Source organism: Dreissena polymorpha, chromosome 3, assembly GCF_020536995.1.
Source record: "Dreissena polymorpha isolate Duluth1 chromosome 3, UMN_Dpol_1.0, whole genome shotgun sequence".
In the NCBI taxonomy this organism is placed as follows: domain Eukaryota; kingdom Metazoa; phylum Mollusca; class Bivalvia; order Myida; family Dreissenidae; genus Dreissena; species Dreissena polymorpha.
The window spans coordinates 128116609-128126608 of record NC_068357.1 but is presented as its reverse complement, the minus strand read 5'-3'; the positions used below and the strand labels follow the sequence as shown (position 1 = coordinate 128126608).

The 10000-nt window shown below is 37.3% G+C and overlaps 1 protein-coding gene across 1 annotated transcript in view; it reads left to right on the top strand.

The window, feature by feature from the left end:
- The window catches only part of LOC127872587 (transient receptor potential cation channel subfamily M member 5-like), a 208774-nt gene that overhangs the window by 18789 nt on the left and 179985 nt on the right, over positions 1-10000 (top strand). Inside the window, exon 2 of the mRNA XM_052415913.1 lies at positions 9908-9994. Within this exon, the coding sequence (XP_052271873.1) occupies positions 9908-9994 (87 nt within the window). The remainder of the gene's footprint in view (positions 1-9907; positions 9995-10000) is intronic.

Sequence of the window (10000 nt, the reverse complement as noted above, 5' to 3'; positions counted from 1 at the left end):
CACATAGTAAAACAAAGAACGCCGTTCAAATTAGCATTAATATAAATTCCGAAAGTTTAACTGAACTTATCAATAACACACAAAGTAAAGATATATATGAAGTGATTATAAACAATATTGGGTTAATACAATGAAATGTTTGCACGGCAAATGCAATTGCAATGTATCAGAAAGCATATGCCAGTAGTTAAAATAAGAAGGTAATTTAACAGCATTCATGTTCTGTATTAAAATGACATTACACAGCATGCATGTACTGGCGGATATTCCCTTCCATACAATACACACGTTAATTTTTAACTGTGTAAACTTGTCAAGAAGTCAGGAAGAAGAAGGCCCTTCAAAAGCCAACAAAAACTTTCAAACCGTCAGCTACCGTCACTGACAAAAGCTTGCTTTGTGGCGGAAATACTACTTTAAGCGAAATGTTTGAGGCGGAAATGGTTACTGTTTCGCTTGTGAGAAACCACACACTTCAGAAGCAACTGCCTGTACATCCGGCGGTTCCCGAAGCATACCAAATAGAAGCCGCAGCTCGCAGAAAACTGTTATAACAGACATAGATTTAAACGATTAGTATTCGTTGATTTTTGGTATTTGTGCTTGCAGTCAGGAAGAATTTACTGGCGAATATATTGAGAACGAACAAGGCCAGACGGAAATACTGATTAAAAGCTGAATGCAAAATCATGTTCAGCCTAGGAAAAACATCGGAGCTAACCGATTCAGTTTATACACTAATGATATAAAATTCCATTCCATTCCATCACCAAGTACATAGTCGCAATAATCGTGTTTAAATCGCTTTAAATGAATATAGTTTTGTGGCTGAAGCCATAAAAAGTTTGTTAGACCGCGGTATTATTGTAAAATTAACAATTGCTTTATAAATTCTATTCATGATAATAAAGACCTCAAAGAGATTGTTAGATGATTAAATTTGATAGTAAGACCGCATACCAGTGTGTGAATATTTTGCAGCAACACACATATTATTTTGGGTTTGCCTGGCATTGAAAGAATTTCAGGGCTATTATCTCAGTTAAATACAGCTAAGTTAAACATGCGTACATCGGGATGTAGAATCGATAAAGTTTTACAAACGCTCAGATTAAAAAAAACTTGAACTATGTCTGTTTGTTAACAATTGCTTATTTTGTAGGACAAATTATATATAAGGGTATACATCTCGGAACTGTCTCTCAAAAGTACTGGTTTAGAAGGGTATGATGTTGAAATGCTCCGTGATGAAGTGCATGACACGTGGTCGCAGTCGGAAGCGGCCAAATCCTTTTAATGGATAAAATTATGTGTTGTTGTCAATATACATAGTAATGTTGTCGCTTGGCAATGTGTTTTGGTTTCTAAATGTGTGTACTAAGGTTTTATTAACATAAATTGTGTTTACATCTGTTCTTTTAGAGGTATGCATATGTTATAAACGCGCAACCTGACGTCTTGGTTGGAGGGGTTTTCTTGCTGCCGGAGGCAAGTGTTATTTGCCGAGGGAGATGATTTCGGTTATCATAATAACCAGATAATTGTTAAAACGCGTTGTTGTTGTTGTTCTGAGATTATTAACAGGTCCCAGGCCTCTTCACGAGGTCATTTGAGCTGGACCTGCCCCTGTGACCCTTCTGGGGAGAAAGATCAATTTTGAGCCAAAGTAGGTCAAATTTATTACGGCTGCCCGGGTATTCGCCAAAGATATAAGTTGGATCCAAATAGCCCAGTGCACGGTGGCCAATGACACCTTAATGTGCACTGGTTGACAATCTCAAGATAAATTCTTGTCTGGACAAGGGTCTGCAGCGCACCGCTATACCTTTATGGCCACTGTCGCTGTCACCGGCCGTCGTCTTCATCCCCGAAACGGTTTTTCCAGTGCGTTGAGCGTACTGAGTACCGCCGTCCCGGGGTCTCTCTATAGGGCCACCCCCTCGATGTTCTAGTGACTTACTCCGTGCATAGTCAGAGCAGCCCAAGGTCCGCCCCGTATTTCCTTCGCACTTGTGATCTCGCTGTCCCACTGTTCCCGTCCCTCTACAGACGGGACCTCTGGCAGGTCCGAGTCAGCGAACTCCCGACGATAAACAGCGGTTGACAAGACCGCTGCATCTTGGGGAAGACAGCAATCCCAGCAATGTGGAAGACGTCCGGCTCGAGGGTGGCGGACTCAGCTGGATTAGCAAAGCCACCCGCAGAAGTTCCCTCTAAGAGGATCACACCGTGCAATCGACTAACGCATCGTCTACGGTTCATCCATCGGCTTCGGAAGCGTATACATGTCGGGTAAAAGCGGATTGTAAGTATTTCCCTATTCTTTATATTTAACGTATTGAATTGAGCAGATTTGCGCGTGTTCTTTGAGAGCCTAAGTAAAATTGACTTTGTGAACGTAATCCTTACCCTCCTAGCTGCTTACTTTTAAAGAAATCCGTTAAAATGTGGGCAAAAATCAAACAAAATTCACCACTCTCTCTGTCAAACTCTAATTACACGTGATTTAGACCAAAGACAAATATGAACAACATTTTATTGAAATATTTAATCATTTCTCTTCGGTTATTCCAAATTACAGCATCCCACATGAACATACAAATTTTTTATCAACGTTTAAATTCGAGTGGGGTTGGAAAAACGGCTCAAGACAACGGCCGCGGCTACTTATTAGATGGTAATGACATCGGCTGCGAAAATAAAATTATGCTCAAGCCATCGGCTGCGGCAATGAAAATTGGCATGATGAGATTTGGACGTTACTCATTGACCATATTCGATAAAACTATCATATATTTTGATCACAAAACAGTTTTAAGATTTTCATTCGTATTTTAAAATAAAATGGGATGGGTGAGTGGATTTCGTTTTAAATGAGTCATACTTTGACAGTATTGAAACAAGTCATTTACACGCAATATATCGAAGTAATGGAAACTTCGAACATAAATGTTTATTCCCTTCACAAATTTGAGATACAAGGTTTTTCTTAATTGAAACGCATGAATAAATTTACCAACTTAAAGACAGCTACATGAAGGTTGACAGTAATGTTGGAATTTCTTACTGGAGAGCTTTCAGAATCGTTTGTCACCTTTAGTTATAACTAGTCAGAAGTGTACTTCTAATCAATCGGGTTACTCGAATATCTTTTATATCTAAATAATTTGTGTGGTTAATGAACTTCGACATTTCGAGATTCCACTGTACTTCGAAGTAGATTGTCAAATGTGTTTGGCATGCGTTGTATTATATGATTTCGTTCTATCCTTTTGTTAAAATAGCGATAATAATAGCAAAACTCTTATTACGTGCTAACTTTCGATATATACACAATGTTTAGGTTGCGGCTTTCTTTCAAGAATATACTATTTGGAATTTAAGGACCAGTGATAATTCATATGTGATTTGTCGCGGTACGACTGAAAATATTTGAAACTGTATAGAACTCACACATTCAAATAAATTAACAAGTTGAACGTTTAACTATTACGCTGATACAGAATCCGGATAGTGCCATCTATAATCTAGCCCTTCTTTCATCAAGGGCGACATACGACACACGAAGCGATACACGATATTTTGCGCGACACTCGAAGCGACTCACGATATTATGCGCGATACTCAAAACGACACAATAAATTTTGCGCGACACACAAAGCGACAAACAATATTTTGCGCGATACACGAAGCGACGCGCGAGAATGTACCACGAAATATCGCCCTTGTGTAAGTAGCCCAAAAAGGCGACATATCGCGGCAAATATCGCGGTAAATATCGCGTGTCGCTTTGAGTATCGAGCAAAATATCGTGTGTCGCTACGTGTATGGCGCAAAATATCGTGTGTCGCTTTGAGTATCGCGCAAGCTATCGTGTCTCGCGTTATTTTAATCAATACAAACTAATAAATGTAAAAAATACGGTATTTTAGAACTTTTCTTTTCTTCGTCGTCGTTGTTGACAGTCCCTTTTAAAAGTGCTTGAAAATAAAGATTTACCATGAAAAGTGCTTGAAAAAGATCTTGAGTGCTTAAAAATGCTTATTTTTGACCATAGCCTTAAAAAATGCTTAGAAAGTGCTTGAATTCGGCTCCTGACTGCTTGACATTTGAAATCTTTAATTCCTATGCCATTTCAAAGATCGATATAAATCATTTTAGTATTTTTAAAGGGGACATGAGGCGAATCGTGGATTAAACATAACAGCTGCAAATGAAAATTGACGAATCCAGTTTTAACCAGTCTCGCCAGTTACGGAACCGCCCTATTGTTCATCGTAGACGTTTGTTATCGCCCGGCAGCGAATCATATTTTTCGCTGCATGTACAACTATAGCCGAAATATCCTGATCGATTATATTGGTTTGTGGGAAATCTGGGCGAAAAACAACATTAATTGATCAGAAAACAAATGGCAACACTTTTTTATACGAAACAATAGCAACGCACATTGTTTTTTTTCTTCGATGAGCGACTTGAGTCACTTTATTTTTTTCTTTTTTCTTTATAGCATTGTATTACATATATCTCGGAACAAATACTTCAGTCTTTAAAATGAATGCATAACCCCTTCCTCTGCATGTTCTCTGCAAAAGACGAAAGCTTAAGAAAAATACAGCATAGTTATACCAAGGCACATCGATGTACTGCAATTTCATAAGAATGTTTGCTATTGTTAAACAATGTTTGATGCATGGGGATTCATGATTAAATTTATCTTTAAGGTGTTTCCAAATACGGGTCCATGAGATATTATCAACTTAGCTATCTTGTTCAAGTCACCATGTTGTGTTTGCTTATTAATTTTATATCTGTGTTCAATAACTCTTTGTGTCAAGCTTGGGCATGAACAACAATTCAGCTAATAATTTGATTGACACGCAGTCGCTTTAGTAATCTTACGCTGATACTGGTTATCTTTTTCTGCAGGTAGACATATCTTGAGACCAGTTATGACGCAGATCAAACATGGTCTATTGTCCAAGAATCATAATGTCGTTATCGTGGGCAAAGATCATGTTTTTCTTTCCATGATGCACATTTTACGCGATACGCAAAGCGACAAGCGATATTTACCGCGATATGTCGCCTTATGGTCTACTTACACAAGGGCGATATTTCGTGGTACATTCTCGCGCGTCGCTTCGTGAACGCGCAAAATATTGTTTGTCGCTTTGTGTGTCGCGCAAAATTTATTGTGTCGCTTTGAGTATCGCGCAATATATCGTAAGTCGCTTCGTGTGTCGCGCAAAATATCGTGTATCGCTTCGTGTGTGGTATGTCGCCCTAGATGAAAGAAGGGCTAGATCATAGATGGCACTATCCGGATTCCGTATCTGCGTGATAATTAAACGTTCAACTTGTTAATTTATTCGAATGTGTGAGTTCTATACAGTTTCAACTATCTCAGTCGTACCGCGACAAATCACATATGAATTATTCCTGGTCCTTAAATTCCAAATAGTATAATCTTGAAAGAAAGCCGCAACCTATACATTGTGTATATATCGAAAGTTAGCTCGTAATAAGAGTTTTGCCATAATTATCGCTATTTTAACAAAAGGATAGAAGGAAATCATATAGTACAACGCATGCCAAACACATTTGACAATCTACTTCGTATTACAGTGGAATCTCGAAATGTCGAAGTTCAAGTATGACTTAATTAAAACGCAATCCACTCACCCATCCCATTTTATTGCGAAATACAAATAAAAATCGTAAAACTGTTTTTTTTTTGTAATCAAAATATATGATAGTTCTATCGAATATGGTCAATGAGTAACGTCCAAATATCATCATGCCAATTTTCATTGCCGCAGCCGATGGCTTGAGCATAATTTTATTTTCGCAGCCGATGTCATGACCATCTAATAAGTAGCCGCGGCCGTCGTCTTGAGCCGTTTTACCAACCCCACTCAAATTTAAATATTGATAAAAATGTTGTGTGTTCATGTGGGATGCTGTAATTTGGAATAACCGAAGAGAAATGATTAAATAATTTCAATAAAATGTTGTTCATATTTATCTTTGGTCTAAATCATGTGTAATTAGAGTTTGACAGAGAGAGTGGTGAATTTTGTTTGATTTTTGCCCATATTTTAACGGATTTCTTTAAAAGTAAGCAGCTAGGAAGGTAAGGGTTACGTTCACAAAGTCATTTTTACTTAGGCTCTCAAAGAACACACGCAAATCTGCTCAATTCAATACGTAAAATATAAAGAATAGGGAAATACTTACACTTCGCTTTTACCCGACATGTATACAGTACCGCAGCCGATGGATGAACCGCAGACGATGCGTTAGTTGATTGAACGGTGTGATTATCTGCGGGTGACTCTCGCCTTTGTCGCGACGCGCACGCTCCAGCTTACCGAGATGGTTAAAACGCTTGCCTTAATGCTAATTTTAAACCATCGTTTCACGGGAGGGAGATTACTTGTAAATGATTATGCGTTGAGGTGTCAAGCGGTTATGTCGCTTGCCTTTTATAAGTCACAGTGACTTGTTACACACCGCGTGTGGTAACGTGCGTGAAAGCGCGGAACGAGGTGTCGGTATCGGCAGTCTTGTTAATAATACATGTTGGAATGTATGTGTCTGGTTTTTAAAAGCGTGTGCGTATGATGAACTTTTTATCAGGATTTAAAGGTGGTGTAATTGGGCTTTTATGCAATCTATCTATCTATCCATTCAAACACCCATCCATCCATCCATCTGTCTTTCTGTCTGTCTGTCTGTGTGTCTGTCTGTCTGTCTGTCTGGTCTGGCTCTAGTAATAGTGGTAGAGATGATATTCTTGTATAATAAGAGATAGAGAACCTAGAGAGAAGCTCTACGTAGAGAGCGGAGAGATCTCTCTATTTCTGCTCTCTCTCTCTCTCTATCTCCTCTCTCTCTCTCTCTCTCTGTTGTCTCTCTCTCTCTCTCTCTCTCGACTCTCTCTCTCTCTCTCTCTCTCTCTCTCTCTATCTCTCTCTCTCTCTCTCTCTCTCTCTCTCTCTTCTCTCTCTCTCTCTCTCTCTCTCTCTGTCCCCTCTCTCTCTCTGCCTCTCTCTCTCTCTCTCTGCCTCTCTCTCTTTCTCTCTCTCTCACTCCTTCTCTCTCTTTCTCTTTCAATATATATATACTATATGCCGGGTCATGTAGTAGACTTCATTAAAGGATAGTTGTACCTTTGTTTGTAATCATTATTTCAATATGTTTGATGACAAATGTTATGGCTGTTTTATGAGAACTTATGGGATTGGATGTAATGTATTGTATGTTTGTATGTTAACTGTATATTTGTTACATGTATGTAAAATGCGTGCGAAAAGCAGATGTAATACACGGTATCAGTCACTATGTCGTACAAACGATTTAACAAAAAAAATATGTTGTTGCATTCGTTTCTCCATCGTGGGAGTAGTTGTCAAGGTAACGGTTGTACGAAGTCCGTCGTCCTTATGGGTTCGGAGGTGGGGGAGAATGTCGTCAGCAGGTTACCAATCTACAGGCCTCATTTTGCCACCGATCTTGATGAAATTCGGTCAAAAAAAAATTCTAGACACTATCTTGACCGAGTTTGAATCCGGGTTACGTGCGTTTAACAAATAGGCCGCCAGGTAAAATCTTGCACATATCTGTACCACTTTTTTACTCAATCTTGAGTAAGCTTGTCGATAATAAGTCGAGTTATATCTTCATCACAAACTTTCAAAAATTAGGTAACTAGGTCAATCTTCGAAAAATCCTTCTTAACACGTAGCAATTAATACAATATGATTATGTTCCAAGTGGGGCAACTCTTGATATTGAATATATGAAGCGGAAAAAATGAGTGTGATATCAGCAGAGTATTTAGATACGATTTGAATGTGAGGACATCCCAATGTTCATTTTTTTATAAACTATAGCTCTCTATCTAAGGGCATACATTCTTTCTTGTCCTGTTTTCAACATTGCTGTCCTTAATTCAGATGCGAGCTTAGGGCCATCATTGCCCTCTTTTTTAAATAAACCACGCTACGCAATAATTAGATCACTTGTGATAAGAAAAAGGTTCCTGCTGAGGAAAACCACCATCCTGAAATAAAGCGGGGCCCTAGACCAACATGGTTTTAAAACGTAAATTACACTCCATATTTTGACATTAATTCACATTGAAATAGTTATGCCCCAACGTTTAACGTGGGTGGATAAGCGGCATAACGATTCATCATTTCTTTCCTCCGTTGAATTTGTTTGTCGCGTGTATGGCTGAAATCATATTATAATTTTAATGTTGACTTCTTTGTACAGAATAGTACAACATACGCAATGTGCAATTCATACATGAGATACGTCTGAATAATATGCAGTTTCCTTTTATTAGCTCAATACAGCTTCAAAATCGAGTGTAGGGTATTTGCCATTTCGATAATAATGAAAATTGCATCGTACTAGCGTATATTTCTACATAAACATTAATGAATGTCGTATTTTACCGTGTAATCAATAAGTTTCGCTGCAACAAAAATATTGTTTTACTCAAGACAATGTAGATTATCATCAACAATTTCAAATAAAATATCAGAGCTCTCCTAGAGCTCAATGCGAGAGATGTTTATGCCCTTTTTGATAAATGATTATTGATCTCATTCACTTGAAATAATATATTATTAGTTTTCTTAGTACCATAGGTGTGTTCAAATGCATTGACGATGATAATAGTATCTAAACTCTTTTTTAGGTATAAATTGAAGCACGTTATAAGCAAAAACCATGTTTTATGTACCTATTTTCCATTGATAGTCATTTTTGTCATTACCTGTGTATTATTTCACCAAACAGCTAAAATCTTTAATAAGAATAATATGTTTTTGATTGCTTACATTAAAAAGCTTATCAACATCGTGAAAGACATATGTTGGTTGTGTCATTTTCTAAAAAACGGTATTTCCTTGGTTTTTGACGGCCATCTTGGAGTTAGACCCCGTGGCCACAACATTTTTCTTCGGAACACTTATTTTCTTTTAACCCAGGGTAATATTCGAACATAATCAGCATATAAAAAAACACTTTCGAATCATGCACCGTGGACCTCCGTCCCACTAGACTATAAAGAATATGTTTGCACATAAACATTTTATCTTTATAACTTATTGTCTAATGCTTATAAGTTAAAACTACAACATGGTTTGCTTTTATTGAAAAAAAATTAGTTTGTCATTTATAAACGCAATTATTAATAACTAATATTTTTATCTCTTAGAAATGAATACAGAATCATAAGCTTTCTTTTAAGATTGTATGTAAGCTTAACAAACATATGCAGTAAAAAGATACATCACATTAAAAACCAAATTATGCTAAGAAAATAAGCGATGTGTATTAAGGTTAAAGTTATCATTCGACAAAGAAAACTAATTAAAACTGCCCAAGTTAAAATCCTACCAGATGGCAATTTGCATTTACAATGGCATAGTCAAGGCACTCTGTTTCTACTCACCAATCATCAAAACATTAATTTTAATTAAACTGATACGTCTGCTTATCCTACAAAAGAGTACTGGAATAATGGTTTAAAATACAACAATTAAAAGCTCGTTGTGATTTTACAAACGATGATGCACTTGAGAAGAAATTGCAGACTCGAAAAAGATCGTGCTAGACTGATTATTAAAAATGTACGGTCCTTGTCAATAATTAATAGCTTACCTCATATATAAATATATTTTGTCATCAGATGGGCCCTGGTGATATATGTGTAAAAACGTTATTTAAGTTATGGTAAAAAACATGTCCTATTAATTCCATTGTACTTTCAAATAGAATTATCACATTTCAACTCATTCTGGTTCGTCAGTTGTTGTATCCAGTAGCATAATATATTGACTTTAATTTGTTATTAATGCACATACTTTAAAAGCGTTTTACGTTTTAGTGCCTGTTCACAAGAAAAAACAACGTCATCGGCACAACCGACTTCAAAAGAGCGCCGACCTAAAAATCCGGAGCCAGCTAAATCAAGGTAGGA